This window comes from Lissotriton helveticus, chromosome 3_1 (genome assembly GCF_964261635.1).
Source record: "Lissotriton helveticus chromosome 3_1, aLisHel1.1, whole genome shotgun sequence".
In the NCBI taxonomy this organism is placed as follows: Eukaryota; Metazoa; Chordata; class Amphibia; order Caudata; family Salamandridae; genus Lissotriton; species Lissotriton helveticus.
Window position 1 is genome coordinate 289,017,001 of NC_136061.1, and position 18,616 is coordinate 289,035,616.

The window sequence follows — 18,616 nt, forward strand, 5'->3', positions numbered from 1 at the left end:
TTGTGGGTGGAGGCCAGGTTCAACCATTGGAGAGCAAGATACAGGCCATAAAGGACTGGGCTCCTCCAACCACCCAGACACAGGTCAGAGCTTTCTTGGGCCTGTCTGGTTACTATAGGAAGTTTGTCAAGAATTATGGGTCCACTGTGACACCACTTAATGACCTGACCAGCAAGAAAATGCCAAAGAAAGTTCAGTGGACAGTTAGCTGTCAGAAGGCATTTGATGACCTAAAGCAGGCCATGTGTACTGCACCTATTCTCAAGAGTCCTGTCTACTCCAAAACCTTCATTGTCCAAACAGATGCATATGAGTTGGGTGTGGGAGCTGTTCTATCTCAACTGAATATTGATGGTCATGACCAGCCCATTGCTTTTATAAGCAGAAGGCTGACCCCTAGAGAGAAACGTTGGTCAGCTATAGAGAGGGAGGCCTTTGCTGTGGTTTGGGCCCTGAAGAAGTTGAGGCCATACTTGTTTGGAACTCACTTCAAGATTCAGACCGACCATAAGCCCCTCTTATGGCTAAATCAGATAAAGGGTGAAAACCCCAAACTTCTTAGGTGGTCCATTTCCCTACAGGGGATGGACTTTACAGTGGAGCACAGACCAGGGACTGACCATGGCAATGCAGATGGTCTCGCCAGGTATTTCCACTTAGAACAGGAAGATTCACCTGGTCAAGGTTAGTTTAATGTCCCTAGGTAGGGGGGGGTTATGTAGGAGAGTGGGGTCTGCAATCCTATGGTCACCCCAGATTTTTGCTTTTTGCTTCACTGGTTTACGACTTTCCCTGGCTGTGGGCCTGCTAATCAGACCCACAGCCTAGCTGCTCTCTCTCTAAATTGACAACCATGTACTTTAGGTGCATTTACCAATTGGTACTGGGCCACCTTATCAGTCCCTGTACAGTATACCTTCGGTATCCAGGGCATAGGTGTACCAAGGGGCTGAAGCATGTATTATGCCACCCCTGGCTGGCCATCTAAAACTGACACAACTGGCTGCAAGACAGCTGGGGCAAGGTGGTGTAATCACCCTTTGCTATAGATATAGTATACCTATATCTAACCCTAAAATGGACACATATACTCCTATCAGTCACTCCTATGGCAGGCCTTATCAATCCTGAAGGCAGAGTGCTTGGAATTATGTGAGATGGTGCTCTGGCATGAGCTAAGCCCGTCTGCAGCTTGCGGAACCAAGTCCTAATAGCTGTTCCATGATAACGCTATACCATATACTCTTAAGTGCATTATCAACCTCGCGGTTAAATGCTAACTCTGGTATAACATTATCAAAACATGTCGAGTAAGGTGTCATACGAATTGGAATAGTACCCCCTCGCCAATTCTGGCGACGGGGGTAGCATTCCACCCTTCTAGAGGGGCACGACATGTATGTAACTGTGAACCCCGGTTAAAGTTAACTCGAGCCTCAGCATCACAAAATGGATGCTGCCACCACAGACACAAGTCTGACCTCCTGCTGCTGGGAGTCCTTCCAGCGAGGGAGGCCTGGACAAAGGGTTTCCTGCCTTGGGAGGTGCTAGCACCACCTCAGATAGGATTTTGTGTATTGAGGTAGGGAGGCCTGAAAGGAATGATACATGCCTGGGGCACACAAGGTGCCCTGTGCATACACCGGTTCAAACCAGTTGCTGGGGCATCCCTGCCCCAGCTCTGGCGCGAAAACCGGACAAAGGATAGGGGGTGTAGCCACCCCCTTCCTGGTCCCACCCAGGGGAGGGACCTAGTCAGTAGTGCAGCCCCCTTTAGGAGAATAAAGGTAGGAGCTGGTCCCATTCCAATTTAGATTAATCCTGAACTACTCTACAAGAAGAAACTCTGGACTTCGACGCTCTGCTCCACAGAAGACTGAAGAAATCTCCCTTGTGGACAAGGAGTGTCCACCCTGCAACTGCAGGCACCATCAAGCGTCCAGCGGCTTCACTTTGTCGTCTTCCCTCGAGGATCCAGACTTCAGAGCCCGACGAGACCCGGATTTTCAGACCTCTCCGACCTCAACTCACATCTGCAGCAAAGCTGAGACCCGTGGGTGCGACGAGACACGTGGGACCGGCCATCTTGAAAGAAACTGCACTTAGCTTCCAGCACGACTCCCGAGGTAAACTCGACCAAGTGCTTTGGGGATTGAGAAGCCCCAGCCCAAGCAGCCCCTGCAATGAAGATCAGCGATCCAGCTTCCACGAGATCTGCGGGGGCCCTTCTGCTTGTTTGCTGCTCGACGCGTTGTCTGGTCACTTGACGGCTGGCTAGTGGCCTCCTAGACGACGAACCTTTAAATCTTCACTGCTGGTCTGGTTGCTCCAGACTGGCCCTTGCTCCCTTCCAAAAGAGGGGCACCCAAGACTCTCCTAGTCCGCACCAGACGCCTTTTTCACTCACCGCGTGGGTTGCCTTTGCCAAGGCCTGTTGACTCCAATTCCGGATCCGACACCGCCGACAGCGAGAGCCTGCGTGGGACAGCTCGTGCCTCCATGCTGGTCGTCGAAGACACCTCCTGGTCCACGTGGCTACAGAGTCAAGCGTCCACTCTTCACCTGATCGCGACGACAGCACCTGGTTCCTTCCTGGTTCCACACCGGTCACTGGCTAGTGACTTTGAACACTGTCCCCTCTGCTTTCAGGTCCTCTTCTTCACCGATCCACCCTTGGATCGCACCGGACATCTTCCTCCACCCTTGGATCGCACCGGACATCTTCCTCCTGGTCGCCTGCAGCATCTTTTCTTCCAGGCTCCATAGACTTCAACGCGAGAACCCGACACACTTTGACACCTATGCACCCGCAGCCCGTGGGTGAGGTAACAAGAGCATTTCGGAGCTCAAGGGTAGTTTAACTGTCCTAGTGTCCAGTTCCACGGTCGTTTTAGTCCCAACTAGTCAGGATTGTCCGTACTTACCTTTTAACTTGAACTGTACTGTCCATAGACGTTGTTACGCATCTCGCGTGTGAGTTCACACTCAGCACACGCGTTCCGTGTGCCTCCTATTACTTACCTAGAGTTAGTGTAGCGTGGTCCCATCGATCCTACAGCCTCTGGACAGCTCCATTTCTTCTATCGACGTTCACATTCCACTTACTTAGTATATGGTTTGTCGTGCCCCTAGGGCACCATTGTAATTTTGTTCAACTTATCGTATTTCATGTGCTTAGCCCTCTGACCTCATAAGGAGTTCAGAGGTGTTGTTATTAATAAATATACTGTTTATTTTCATAACAACCTGTGTGGTGTTCTTTCATCTGGTATTCAAGGGGTTATATTGTGGTAAAACAGCTGGCTTCACATGCCAAAAGAGTTTAGCCTAAGACTGCTTTGTCCATGCTACCATTAGGATAGCTGGTCTATAAGGTTGACTTACAACCAATCACCATAAGGGTTGTTTGGACTGATACAAGGTGATCACTAGAACTAGTGAGCATCATATATCAGGCCAACTTCTCACAGTCACTTTACATGCTGTACTGTACCTTAATGCAGACTTCTTGAACTGAAAAGAATTCCGGTTTGAAAAAAGGTACTTACCTGAACAAATTGTTTCATGTGCCTAAACATATATAAAGATACGTGTTGTTTTTATAAATTGATGTGGATTTCCTTATTGAGTAATTTCCCATTTATTGACTATTGTGTGTATTTGTAAATGTCTTGCACTCCTGAGTGATAAGCCTAGGGTTACTGAACCACACTACCCCCTAGAAGAGCATCAGGTTGGTCTTGGCCTTCATCATTGGTCTGGGAGAGGACCGCTCCTATCCCTAGCTCAGAGGCATCGGTCAGCACTATGAACAGCTTGGCATAATCTGGAGCTTTTAGAATGGGTGCTGAGCACATTGCTTCTTTCAGGGTGTCAAAAGCCTTGACTTGGTCTGACTGTCAATAGATTTTGTTCTTGATAGGTGCACTGTCAACAGTGTTCACATCATGGGTACATCAGTTTGTCAGACCAGGGGTCAGGGAAAAGAGACTAGCATGCTGTTGCAAGACTTGCTTGCAGTCAGTCTGCTGTTGGGCAGAGAGGGTGTCTGAAAAGACAACTCCATCTACTGACCCATCTTTTGGGCTGTAGGAGAGGAGATAGGTTAACTCTCTGCTTCCTGTTCCTCATGGAAGAGGTGTGGCGCCGCGGCCAGGGCGACTGACGCTGGAATCTGGGGACCACGGTTCGATCCCCGGCTCCGGCGGCAGGTTAGCCCAGCACCATGTGACTCTGGGCAATAGCTCGCTTAATCTTCCCGACGGCCCCCCAGCGCCTAGAGACCCTTACGGGTGATTGTGCGCTTTACAAACGTGGACTTTACTTTACTTTACCATCAGCATGGTGATGTCAGCCCTGTCACTGTAGAGCTTAAGGCGGATCACATGGATAACCATGCTTGTGCCCAGGTCAACTAAGTAAGTGAACTTACTCTTTTTCTCTAGGATATGGTAAGGGCCACTCCATCTATCTTGGAGTGCCGTTGGTGCCACTGGCTCCAAACCCCACACCTGTTGCCCAGGTTGAAATTCAACCAGTGCAGCTTTTTGGTCATACTAGTGCTTCTGAAGGTCCTGGATGGCCCCAAGATTCTTGGATGCCTTTTCTATGTACTCAGCCATTCTGGACCTTAGGCCAAGCACAGTCCACAATGTCTTGCTTGGGTTCTTGGAGAGGCCTCTCCCAACCCTCTTGCACAAGACAAAGTGTTCCCTCACAGGATGACCAAACAGAAGTTCAAAGGGGAAAACCCTACTCCCTTCTGTGGCACTTCTCTGTAAATGAAAAGCAGGCATGGCAATAGGACATCCCATATCCTCTTGAGCTTTTTAGGGAGTCCCATGATCATGCCTTTCAATGTCTTGTTTAATCTCTCAACAAGGCCATTGGTTTGTGGGGGATAAAAGGTGTAGTAAACTTGTACTGCACTCCACACTCCTTCCACGTGTGTTTCAGGTAAGCAGACATGAAGTTAGAACCTCTGTCTGAAACCACCTCCTTAGGAAACCCTACCCTGGTGAAGACACCAATGAGGGCCTTGGCTACTGCAGTAGCTGTAGTAGTCCTAAGTGGAATTGCTTCAGGGTACCTAGTAGCATGATCCACTACCACTAGGATGAATTTGTTCCCCAAGCTGTTAGAGGTTCAAGTGGACCCACTATGTCCACACCTACCCTTTCAAAGGGAACCCCCAGCACAGGCAGTGGTATCAGGGGGGCCTTTGGGTGGTCACCTGTCTTGCCACTGGCCTGACAGGTAACACCGAGCTAACAAACTCCTTCACCTTTTGGTGCATCTGGGGCCAGTTTAAGTGGCTAAGGAAAATGCTACTTACCAGTATGCATCTGTTCTTGGCATGTAGGGCTGCTGACATTCATATCTTAGCATAGATCGCTGCCTAGTGTTGGGTGCGGATGTTTGCACTTTGTTGTCCTGGAAGAGTCTTCTAAGTATCACGAGATAGGTGACTCCTCCCCTGGACTACAGTGCGCATGGGCATCCTCAGATTATTTTTCGCCATTGTGGCAAAGATGGAGTATAGAAAAGTAAGAGATGACCATGTAAGTGTGTGTAGAAAAGATTACTGCAGCTGTGACAGGCACCGGGGAGGAGGGTGGGCGATATGAATGTCAGCAGCCCTACATGCCAAGAACAGATGCATACTGGTAAGTAGTATTTTCTGTTCGAGGCATGGGGCTGCTGAATTCATTTCCTAGCTAGACTGTATAGCAGTATCTCCTCTAGCGGTAGTCACCTGCACCAGCTGCAGCAGTTTGAAAAAGAGTTTTAAGGACAGCCTGGCCTACAGCAGCTTGCTGCTTTGCTTGCACGTCCACACAGTAGTGTTTAGTGAAAGTGTGTATGGTAGACCATGTAGCTGCCCTACATACGTCTTCTAGGGGAATATTTCCTAGGAAAGCCATGGATGCCCCCATTTTGCGCATTGAGTGGGCTTTTGGGGGGACTGTTAGAGTGCGCTTAGCCTTTTGATAGCATATTTGAATGCATTTAACTATCCATCTGGCTATTTCTGATTTTGAAATGGGATTACCCTTATGTTGTGGAGAAAAAGCAACAAATAGTTGCTTTGTTTTCCTGAATGACTTAGTCCTGTCAACGTAATATAGCAGAGCCCTTCTTACATCTAGTGTGTGTAGGGCTCTTTCAGCCACGACTGTTTGTTGCTTATTTTTGTTACGTCATTACTTAAAAGACAAAGATCCAAAAACGCACTCCAAAGACATGCAGGCTGGATTTCAGATTTTAAAACAGAAAAGTAACATAGGTGAGTCCACATGCATCCTAGTCCCGTAAAGTTTTCTTTTTATGATTCAGCGTGAAAAGCAGACACCCTCATGACCCTTGCTTTGCAGTGTGCAGTGGGAGTAATTAACCATTGTGGCTGATTAGTTAAAATGGCCCTCTTTCCCATAGCCCCCTCTTTTCCAGGTCTACAGTGGGCTACAGTGCAGGCATGTCTGGAGCTGGCGTCAAAGTTGCATTTGCCCTATAGTCATCGAGAAGTAAACGTAGAGTTAACCAAATAAATGATGCGGATCACATGTTGCCATTGTCAATCAGAGGTTTCTGGGATTCAAAACACCTCACAAGTATAGTAAGAGGCCACTAAAGCAGCATTTTGTCACCATGTACAGCCAGGCATGGAGTAAGTTGAAACCCGGAAACCTATTCCACTTTACACCTCCTGTCTGGTTTACCTGGTCTGCCCCCCCCCCCCCCACCTTTGTTATGTGAATAGTGGTTACTACAATTTGTAAGGTTCCCTAGCGCTCTCGGAATCTGCGCTCCCCTATCGGCTCTGGCTAGTAGTACACCAAGCCAAAGTGGTCTGCTGATATTGGTATTTGGTTACATTTCAGGCTTTGAGATTTGTCACTGTGGATGGTGGTAGGTGAAGTGAGCATAGGCTGGAGTGTGGCCAGTGATTGACCACATTCTGACAGGGTCAGTGTAACATATTATGTGTCCAGACGCTTGTATTGAATGCCCCCTGTGGCAGCGATATCCTCCAAAGACAGTTTCTTTACAGTGGCTTGGAACTAAATGTGCAGCGCCAGTGTGTCTACTAGAAATTAAAACATCAGATCAGGGTCTCTGACCTGATGTAATCCGCTTCTTCAAATCATCTGCTCAATGTCTGCCATCGCCACCCTACAACTCGAAATGCCTGTGCTATTCTCTGCTTAACAAAGGAAACAGTCCAGAATCCTAACACCGACTGCAGCACTGACCTTTGTGCTCTAGAAGCCTCTTTCCGTCCGCACCCCTTCAGGTTCATTAAACCTGCTTAGTGAACGCTGTAGGGCTCAGCAAGTTATTCAAATCATTATACAAAAAAGTTGCAAGAGCACTAGAACACCACCACTAGCCGCAAGCATGTGTTTTACTGACTGCGGATACTCTCTGAAGCATCACCTACTGTTGCCTGGGTATGGTAACTATTTAAAAGCGTTAATGAATTCTTTGTAATTATACAATGTAAATTTTTTAAACACTGTTACCCAAACGCAGTGTTTATTATGCATGCAAACAGCTTTAATCAAATAAAGCATACCATTTTTTCACATGAACCTTTCATTTTGAGGCAAAGATACTTCCGTATACTTTCTAACAAAGACCTAGTTTTCAAACGCAATAAACTGGATTTGCATCTATTTATCGTGTTTCACGCAAGGACTCTGGTATGTAAAACCTTGGGCCCCAGAACCTATGTACACGCAGCGTTTGTTTTTTTCCTTCCCTTGTCGTCGGTGTCTTTGATGTTTCCTGACGCACAAGTTACTACTTGTGTAACGATATATCTGTAAGAGACATTAGTTAGTGATAGATTCCTTACCTTAGAATATCCCCAGGCGTCAGACTGGATCCGGAAAGTTTTGCTTAGCAGTACCCCTGCGCGTCAGTAGGGGGCGTCCTGCGGCTCCGCGTCCGTGGCTGGCGCCGTATGCTCAGAGATGACGTCACGGAGACTACTCAGGCGCCACTCCTGAGCGCGGACGTCAGTTCTGTACATGACTTTCCGCGCCAGGAACACAGAGCCATGCAAGATACTGACCACTGGCGCATTGAAACTAGGGCCCTGAAAGGGATGACCTTAACTCTAGTTATCAGTTTGCAGAATGGGGAGGATGGGTGGTTCAGTAAGGAATCTATCACTAACTAATGTCTCTTACAGATATATTGTTACTCAAGTAGTAACTTGTGCATCTGAAAGAGACACGTTAGTGATAGATTAATAATAATAATAATACAGCACCTTATAAAGCGCAACAGCTACCCCCAACGTCCACCCTAAGCGTGGAAGGGTATACTCAGATGTGAGTCCCTTGCTCATTGCACCATCAGGATTCAAGCAAGCCGGGCCGAAGACGCTTGAAATGGCAGAAACCGGTCCCCGGAAGCTTGTTTCCTTCCCAGTGTAAGAATTGGCTTTTGTAGTCTGGTCTGCCCTGTTCCCATGATGCACTGGGCCAGGGACAGACTAATTTGCATACAGCCAGGTTCTGAAACTGGGATGGTGCAATGAGCTAAAAAACGGTGTTGGATCTAGCCCTGATCTCTTGACTGGGTGAGAGTACTCTGCTTAATTCAGAGACTCTGTCCATCACCACCCCTTGTTGTAAATAATTTTGTCCACCCTAAGCGTGGAAGGGTATACTCAGATGTGAGTCCCTTGCTCATTGCACCATCAGGATTCAAGCAAGCCGGGCCGAAAACGCCTGAAATGGCAGAAACCGGTCCCCGGAAGCTTGTTTCCTTCCCAGTGTAAGAATTGGCTTTTGTAGTCTGGTCTGCCCTGTTCCCATGATGCACTGGGCCAGGGACAGACTAATTTGCATACAGCCAGGTTCTGAAACTGGGATGGTGCAATGAGCTAAAAAACGGTGTTGGATCTAGCCCTGATCTCTTGACTGGGTGAGAGTACTCTGCTTAATTCAGAGACTCTGTCCATCACCACCCCTTGTTGTAAATAATTTTGTCCACCCTAAGCGTGGAAGGGTATACTCAGATGTGAGTCCCTTGCTCATTGCACCATCAGGATTCAAGCAAGCCGGGCCGAAGACGCCTGAAATGGCAGAAACCGGTCCCCGGAAGCTTGTTTCCTTCCCAGTGTAAGAATTGGCTTTTGTAGTCTGGTCTGCCCTGTTCCCATGATGCACTGGGCCAGGGACAGACTAATTTGCATACAGCCAGGTTCTGAAACTGGGATGGTGCAATGAGCTAAAAAACGGTGTTGGATCTAGCCCTGATCTCTTGACTGGGTGAGAGTACTCTGCTTAATTCAGAGACTCTGTCCATCACCACCCCTTGTTGTAAATAATTTTGTCCACCCTAAGCGTGGAAGGGTATACTCAGATGTGAGTCCCTTGCTCATTGCACCATCAGGATTCAAGCAAGCCGGGCCGAAGACGCCTGAAATGGCAGAAACCGGTCCCCGGAAGCTTGTTTCCTTCCCAGTGTAAGAATTGGCTTTTGTAGTCTGGTCTGCCCTGTTCCCATGATGCACTGGGCCAGGGAAAGACTAATTTGCATACAGCCAGGTTCTGAAACTGGGATGGTGCAATGAGCTAAAAAACGGTGTTGGATCTAGCCCTGATCTCTTGACTGGGTGAGAGTACTCTGCTTAATTCAGAGACTCTGTCCATCACCACCCCTTGTTGTAAATAATGGCGCTAAGGCAACAGGTGGAAAAGAAAGAGAGCGGCGCTCAAGAAGAGAAATAACAGTGTAACAGCCCCGTTATTTACCCCCAAAGAGCCAAGTCTTTAGGGCCTTTCTAAAACAGGTTTCTGACCTAGCTTGTCTCAAAGATCCTGGTAGAGCATTCCACAGTGAGACTGTTCGAACTGTGAACGATCTCCCGCCTAGACGGGCTTTCGTGTAGCGGGGGTTGCATATCAGATTGTAGGAATTAGATCGCAGCACACGATTTTGCTTGTAAGGGCATAGTCTATCCTTCAGATAGCCGGGACATTTTCCGTTAAGGGCCCGGTATGCCAAAGTCAAGGACTTAAATTTGATTCTTTTTTCCACCGGGAGCCAGTGGAGCTTTTGCAAACGTGGAGAGACATGGTGTCGGAAAGGAATACGGCAAACCAGTCTCGCAGCCGCATTTTGAATCAGCTGAAGGCGATAGATAGCCTATTTGGGAAGACCCAAGTAGAGGCCATTTGCATAATCTCGCCTGGAAGTAATTGTGGCATGTACAACTGATTTTCGGCAATCTTCTGGCAGCAAGTGTAAACATTTCCTGAGGTTTGTCATTTACTGAAACACACTGCCGAAACCTGCTGTATTTGAGCTAAGGGGGAAAGATCAGCCTCCCATCTAACCCCTAAATTCCGGGGTTGGTGGTTGCCGCAATTCTGGAGGCCACCATAAATCTGAGTCTGGCACTGGGCCTTTGCTGAAGAACAGAACCTCTGTCTTCCCAGCATTGAGTTTTAACTCATTCAAGTTCATCCATTGTGTTATAGCGCCAATACAGCCGTTTACATTTTTGAAAGCATCCACCGTCTGCTCCTTGAAAGGGAAGATCAACTGGGTGTCATCAGCGTAGGAAATTGCTTTCACACCCCAGTTGGCTATCAAGGTAAACAGTGGAGCAAGGTACAGATTAAAAAGTAATGGACTCAATGCTGAACCCTGGGGGACCCCACACCATAGCTGTTTAGACTTAGAAACATATGGTTGGAGAGCAACTCTCTGTGTGCGGCCACTTAGGTACGATGTCAGCAAGGACAGCACTTTCCCTCCGCAGCCCGCCTCTTCCAATCTTAGTCCTAGAATGAAGTGATCGACAGTGTCGAATGCTGCAGACAGATCCAGGAGCACCACTAGTGCTGATGCTCCTGAATCCAGTGACCATCTAACTGATTCAGCTACTTCAAGGAGAGCCGTCTCCGTACAGATTCCTTACCTTAGAATAGATACCCCAGAAATACCAACCCCAGTAGTGGGTCTGCGAACAAGATTTTCATTTATTTATTTTATTTTTTTATATTTGTATGGCGCGCAGCTACCCAAAAAGGGTTTCCCGGCGCCTTTGGCATATGGATGAACAAAGGTATATGATAAGCATGGTTTTAGCACAGTTGTTTCTGGAAGAGCCAAGTTTTTATATTCTTTTGGAAACTGGCGTAGTTTTCTTCTTTCCGGATGTGTAGGGGAAGTGTGTTCCACAGGATGGGCCCTCTGACCGAGAAGGATCTTCTACCAATTCTTTGCAATCTAAACCTGGGAACAGCAAAATTTGCTGCAGTTTGAGAGCACAGGTTTCTTGCTAAAGACACCAAATAACCTTTCGATTCTCTTAGAAATATTAAAATAATCTTCCTGCGAAAATACTCCACCTGCTAAATTCAAGCCCTTCATGACGGAAACTCTTCAGTAAGACACCAGATTCAAAAGTGTTGTCGGTTTAGCTGGTGGTTGTTTGTGTGTTTATTCCTACTTTCCAGACCACCTCTCAAGGAATCTCAGGACCACATTGACATATGTCAGTGTTGTATATCTGCTTTCCGATGGTCTCGTCAATCCTTAAGCAGCTCCTTAAGATTACAGCAGAAAGTCATGGAGAACAGAACGGCCAAAGAAGCAGTCTCTCCGGACTTGACTGTCAAGGCAGTAATGCTTGGGAAACATGTGCAGCGAGGCCCACGTAGCTGCCTGAAAAATGTCCTGCAAGGGAACGCCGCATCTCAAGGCAGTAGTGGCTACCGTTGCCCTAGTGAAATGGGCACGCAGCCCCACGGAGGCTTCTTCTTAGCCAAGGAGTAACAGGCCTTGATACAGAGAACGACCCACCAAGAGAAGGTCCGTTTGTGCACGGCCCGACCTTTTTTGGCACCCACGTAGCCAACAAAGAGCTGGTAATCCACCAGGAACTGTGGGGTGCGGGTCAGATAGAATGAGAGCTCACATTTTGGGTCCAGACGATGGAGCCTCTCCTCCTCTTTAGAATATTGCAGACGCGGAAAAAAGGTGGTCAAAGTGATGGTCTGCCTGATGTGGAAGGGCGTAACAACCTTTGGCAAGAAAGAAAGACGGGTCCGTTAAACCACGTTGTCCGGATGAACAGAAAGGAAAGGAGGTTTAGAAGACAGAGCCTGGAGCTCACGGTTTAGAAGACAGAGCCTGGAGCTCACTCACTCTTCTGGCAGAGGTAAGAGCAACCAGGAAAGCAGTCTTTAAGGTGAGAAGACGTAAAGGACAGTTGTGAAGCGGTTCAAATTAGTCAACACAAAATTCAAATCCTACTGAGGCATTATAAACGGGACCGGAGGGAACGTGTGTATAATACCTTTCAGGAAACGGTTAACAACCGGGGACTTAAAAAGAGAAGGCTGATCAGGAAGCCGTAGAAAAGCAGAGATGGCAGAAAGATAACCCTTGATAGTGCCCAGAGCAGAGCCCTGCCTGGCCAAGGAAAGAAGGAACAGAAGGACTTCGGAAAGAGGGGCAGAAAGGAGATCCACAGACTTATCTGTGCACCATGCCACAAACTTGTTCCAACTGCAGGCGTATACAGTTTTCTTGGAGGGACGCCTGGCTGCCAGAATGATATCACAGACTTCGGGAGGAAGATCAAAAGCTGTCAACTGTCGCCGCTCAATCTCCACGCATGGAGGTGGAGGCTGGACAGGTTCGGGTGGAGGACAGTCCCCTGCTGCTGCGACAGAAGATCCTCCCGAAGAGACAGTCGGATCGGGGGATCGATCGCCATGCTGAGTAGCTTGGGATACCAGTATCTTCGTGCCCGATCCGTGGTCACAAGGTTGACTTGGGCCCGGTTGCGCCTGATCTTCTTCAGCACTCTGTGCAGAAGTGGTATAGGCGGAAAGGCGTACTCGCGAAGAAAAGCACCGCCGAGCGAGTGCCGCCTGGGAAATTCCAAAGCGCAGAACTGATGACATTACGCGTTCTCTTCGGTGGCGAATAGATCTAACCAAGGCTCTCCCCACTGCTGAAAGAGACCTGCGTCACGTCCGAGTTCCGACGCCATTCGTGATCCATCAATCACCGACGGCTGAGTTTGTCCGCCCTGGCGTTCAGAGAACCTGCCAAGTGTTGAACCACCAAGGTGATGCCTTGATGTTCCAGCCATGTCCAGCGGCGTAGAGCCTCGTGACAAAGGGTCCAGGACCCCACCCTGCCCTGCTTGATGCAATACCACATGGCGGTGGTGTTGTCCGTGAACACCTGCACTACACTTCCCCGGACAGAGGGAGGGAATGCTTACAGTGCAAGTCAGATCGCCCGCAGCTCCAGAAGGTTGATATGTAGCCGGACTCTGCGTGAGACCAGAGGCATCTGATCTCCGCCTCTCCCAAGTGGCCTCCCCATCCCAGGAGAGACGCATCCAACACTACTGTGTGCTCCGGTTGGGGAAGAGAGAGGGATCTGCCATTGACCCAATCGCGATTCGTGAGCCACCACTTCAAGTGTCGTGCAGTGCCTTCCAAAATCTGGACATGATCGGACAGGTTGCCCCGATGCTGTGCCCACTGGAACTTGAGGTCTCACTGCAGAGCCTGCATATGCCATCTGGAATGTTGTGCTAGCAGGATGGAGGAGGCCATCAGGCACAGGAGCTGGAGCGTCATCCGGACTGAAACCCGGGAGAGAGGCTGAACCACTCCGATGAAGGGGAGCTTCTGAGAGTGACTCAGGTGCGACTTCGGCACACTGTTGGAGAACCCCAGCCGGCCGTAGTCTGAAGGTGGGTGACCACTCTCTGGGGCAAGCCCGCCTTCAACAACTAGCCGTCGAGGTAGGGGCGACCACCTCCATCAATTTCTTGAACACCCAAGGGGCGCTGGTAAGGCCGAAGGGGAGCACGGCAAACTGAAAATGCTCCTGGCCTACCATGAACCGCAGGTAACGCCGGTGGGTCGGCAGGACGAGGATGTGAAAATATGCGTCCTGCAAGTCCAACGCTACCATCCAGTCTCCAGGGTCGAGGGCAGCCAAGACCTGAGCCAGAGTCAGCATCTTGAACTTCTCCTTCTGGAGGAAGCGATTGACGTCCCAGAGGTCCAAGAAAGGACAAAGACCGCCTTTGTCCTTCTTGGGGACCAGAAAGTAGCGGGAATAACAACCACTCCCTACTTCTGACCCAGGAACGCACTTGATGGCCTCCTTGGCCAAGAGGGTCGTGACTTTCTGCCAGAGAAGTGCCAAGTGGTCCCCCGACATGCAGTGTTACTGAGGTGGCATGGCTGGAGGGGTGGACTGAAAGGGAAGAGAGTAACCCTTGTGGATGATCTGCAACACCCACTTGTCCGATGTGATATCGTGCCAATGGGGAAGGTGGCGGCAGATCCTACCACCCACCGGCATGGGGAGCTCCACAAAGCTCGGATCAGGAAGGTTTGAAGGAAGAAGCAGCGGGCGGAGGTGGACTGACCCTCACGCTGATTCCCAGACCCGCCCCTGCGGAAGCCGCGTCGGCGCTGAGGCTGGTTCTTCACAGGCTTGCTGACGGAACTTGCCTGGGCGCCTCTGCCGTGGCCACGAAAGGAACGAAAACCAGGAGTGGCCAGCATATTTGCAGAAAGACCCTAGGACTTGGCCGTGGCCCGCGGGTCCTTAAAACGTTCCAGTACACGGTTTGCCTTATCGCCAAACAGGCGAGTGCCATCAAAAGGCATGTCCATGAGCGAGCTCTGGACATCGGACGAGAACCCAGAAGAACGCAACCAGGCATGGCAAAGTAGCGCCGCCGTAGTAGAAACAGCCTTGCCCAACGAGTCGGCGCTGTCCAAACCACACCGAATGGCAAACTTAGCCGCATATTTACCCTCAGCAACCGCCAGGGAAAGTACAGTCTGGACCTCCTCAGGACACTGAGGTAACACCAGGGCAACTGCATCCCACAACGCGTGGGAATAGCAACCCAATAAGCAGGCGGTCTTCACCGACCGCAGCCCCAAGCTGGCCGAAGAGAACAGCAGCTTACCGAACTGATCCAGCTTCTAAGAGTCCTTATCCGGCGGAGCCGTGGAATAGGCACTCTGCAACGTCAAGGCCTGGTTGACCAGACTCTCAGGCGTAGGGTGAGTGGTCAGAAAGGCGGGGTCACCAGGCGGTGACACCTGGCAACAATTCTTAACAGGGGCCCCTGTGGCCGGGCGCGACCAAGTGCCCAACAGGACGTCTGTGAGGGTGTCATTGAAGGGAAGCAGCAGCTCCAGCGAAATAGACACCGTCTGCGGCACCACAGTGAAGTTAGTTTTGAGGGTCACCGTAGGAAGATGGAGGTTGAGAACCTCAGTAGCCCGACGGAGCACCATCGTGTAGGAAGCGCCCTCTTCCATTGTAGGCGGGGGAGAGGCAAACCCCGGGTCTAAAGAGACAACGAGGTCACCTGCATCCTCCAGATCTTCCACCCAGTCCTGCTCGGACCGCAGTGCCAGGCAAGAGAGTCCTCGGACCCCTCCCAGCCCTCCTCCACCACCACCGCTGTAGGAGGAGCCGGTTGCGGCGGAAGAGCTGGGACAAACTGCGTCAGAAACGGCACCATGAACTGCGTGGGCAGGACCGGCGCCGCGTCCCAATGCGGATTCCAGGCAGGAACAAAATGGTCCTGGAACCGGGGCAAGGGTGGAACGAACGGTACCCACTGCGGCACTGGAGGCGGAGCTGAGGCCAGAGCTGGCAGCGCTGGACCTCGTGGCGCCGGGGCCGGAGCCAACGGTGCACGATCCTGTGGCGCAGAAGCTGGATCCGCCGGCGCCGCCAAAAGATTCTGGACACGGGACCGCAGGGCCCGAAGGCACGCCGGCGGGAGCCCGAGGCCTAAAAAGGCGATCCATGGCAGCAAGAAACTCTTGCACCTGTTTGGGTGTCGCAGACGGACCTGGGTAGGGCGAGTAGGCCGCGGGACTCCCAGGCTCCCAAGGAGCCGCAGGGGCAGAACCCCTGTCCCCCTCATCTGCGGACTGACGGAGGGACGTCAGAGAGCGAACACGCTTCTTAAAATTTCTTCTTATGTTGTCGCGTACCAGAATTCAAGGGCAAAGACTTGGAGCCGGAGGATCGACGACTACGCCCCCGCGAGCGGTCTCAGGAACGGTCCCTGAATCTGGAGCGGTGGTGGGACGAATGCCGGGCCCCCAGCAGTTTCCGGCGCAGCTCCCTCAAGACCTTCGGGCCATGGCTCGACAATCCCGACAAGCTAGGGAATCGTAATCAGTCTCCAGGCAGTAGAGGCAAACATCGCGGGGGGTCCGCCACCGACATATTGCGACGGCAGGCCCTGCAGGACTTAAATACAGGCATCCCTACTCGCACCAGAGAAAACCAACATGAGACAAAAGTCTCAAAAAGATAGTTAAAAAGTGATTAAGGTACGTGCTCTATCCGGATCTGCGCTTGCTGGCGCGGAAATAGAAAGAACTGACGTCAGCGCGCAGGGGTGGCGCCTAAGTAGTCTCTGTGACGTCATCTCGGCGCATACACACCAGCGACAGACGTGGAGCCGCAAGGCGCACCCTACTGACGCGCAGGGGTACTGCTAAGCAAAACTTCCATGATCCAGTCTGACGCCTGGGGATATTCTAAGGTAAGAAATCTATCACTAACGTGTCTCTTTTAGATCTCAGCTTACCTCCTCCTGACAACCTAGCCCAGCACCACCCTGTCAGGCTAAGAGGTCACACAACATCCCAGCTATTGTGTTTTTAGAAATATCCGTGGTTAAAGAGCTGGTGTGCGAGCTGGGAAGTTAATGGGTAGAAATCACACACTGACATATCTCCTCCAAATTCTACAAACTGCATAGGTGCAGGTATTGCTGAAAAACGTTCTAAAACTTGCCTAAGCATTGTGCTTCGCATAATGTATTTTAGGCGAGGCGCCAAAAGTAAGGTACTCTGGAGAAGGCTTTTCCATGTCTACTAACACACACATGCAAGCGAGAAGCATGGTGCAGGCTATATGAACACTGTACCAGTGCTCTCCTTAAGGGTAACTTTGAATACAGTGCATGGCCTCCTAATAAAAACTGCACATGCCATTTTATTGCATTTACATAAAATTATCAAATTTTTCTAGTGTGAAAGGTTGGGACACACTGAATAAGCTTAGGAGTTTTGACATGTGGTGCAAGCACCGGCATCTTTTCTGTTGTACGTTACTTAAAGGTCCATGCCAAAGGAGTGCTGGTCTCCTTGCCCGTTGCTGCTTAGTATTGGATGCCTTGCCACTTTCCTCCCCCGAGGAGGCCTGGAATGGAATTGAGAGGAATTCGGTACTGGGCCACATCTAAGAGCTTTGAGGAGGGGTGAGGCGCAAGGCTGGGACAGAGAGGTTGTGAGTTTGCTGGTTTTACATTGATTTTCCTACTTAGGAACCTTCAAGATGGGACGCATTCTTTATAATGCAGCGCTTTTGCAGTGTCTTACACACTTCTTTCGTGCACAAAAACTATTCACTCTTTCTTTCACTCCCACTGTCTAGTAATTGTGTAGCTCTTCAATACCTGGCAGCACAGCACCCAAGATAACTTAATGTCCAAAAGGCGAGACTTATTGGCTATGCCAGTGCTTGTTTATTGCACTAATTATGTGATTTGCTGTCTGTGACAAAACACAGGACCAGGCAATTTTATAGAAGAGGGGCCTTGTTTGGAATTAAACCACCCTTATTACGAATATTAATGTATTTATAGCAAGACACTAGCACTGAAATACATTGTTGACCTGTCCCATGAAAAACAAAATGTTCTAGCATTTTACCAATTTCCCTACCCAGAATGTGTCACAGTGTACCCGTTTCATTATCTGAAACCTGTGCTTTAGCCGTTACAAAACATGTAGATGTATAATGGGGTAGGGCACCTGGAATTCGTTTTTGTTTTGTAACAGGCAGTGGAACTAGTAATATTTGAAATATTTTAGTAGAAACATTTTAGAAACACAGAACATGCAACAGAAACTAGTCAACACATGGATAATACATTAATTCAAAATATATGTTTGACAGCACAATGAACACATTTTTTGCATGGCTCTTGAACACATACAGCCACAAGTTAAACTCTTTACTGCAGGAGTAGAAGAATAAAATACCTTAAGAAATAGTGGACACTGATTTTGTGCTTGGGGACAGGCTGACCAAAACCAGTCTGGGAGGGGTCCTGCTTTGGCAGTAGATACAAAGTATCCAAGAGCCAGGGGCTGTTGTAGGATATTTGTGACTTCATCATGAGATTCCGTTGAGAGCAGACGGTCAGTACCTTGACCCTGTGAAATATTACAGATAAGGAATGATTAACAGTGATGCAATGCTTTAAAATACCACCCCCTTTTGTAATGCTTTAAAATACCAGCATGTTAACACAAATGTGTATTGCATGCTTGCTTCAAGAGAACAATCAATGCTTTCAAGCAATTCTGAGGCCAGCAGCATAACAGAGGAGAGAGAATGGCAATGTTACAAATAAAGTCTTATTGTTGCATGCGTTAAAACCATTGGGAAAAAAGAACTACCCCATTGTAGCATTGGTACAGTTACTCTTCAAGCTTCCTTAAATCATTAAGCTGTGTATCCCGGGGGTTGAGACAGGACCAACGCAAAGCCTCTCATCTCT

At 49.4% G+C, this 18,616-nt stretch overlaps 1 protein-coding gene across 1 annotated transcript in view; it reads right to left on the reverse strand.

Annotated features, from left to right (window-relative positions):
• MED13 (mediator complex subunit 13) overlaps nucleotides 1-18,616 on the reverse strand; it is a 1,439,203-nt gene that overhangs the window by 127,536 nt on the left and 1,293,051 nt on the right. The window contains exon 28 of the mRNA XM_078679821.1: nucleotides 18,096-18,269. Coding sequence (XP_078535947.1) covers nucleotides 18,096-18,269 — 174 coding nt within the window. The remainder of the gene's footprint in view (nucleotides 1-18,095; nucleotides 18,270-18,616) is intronic.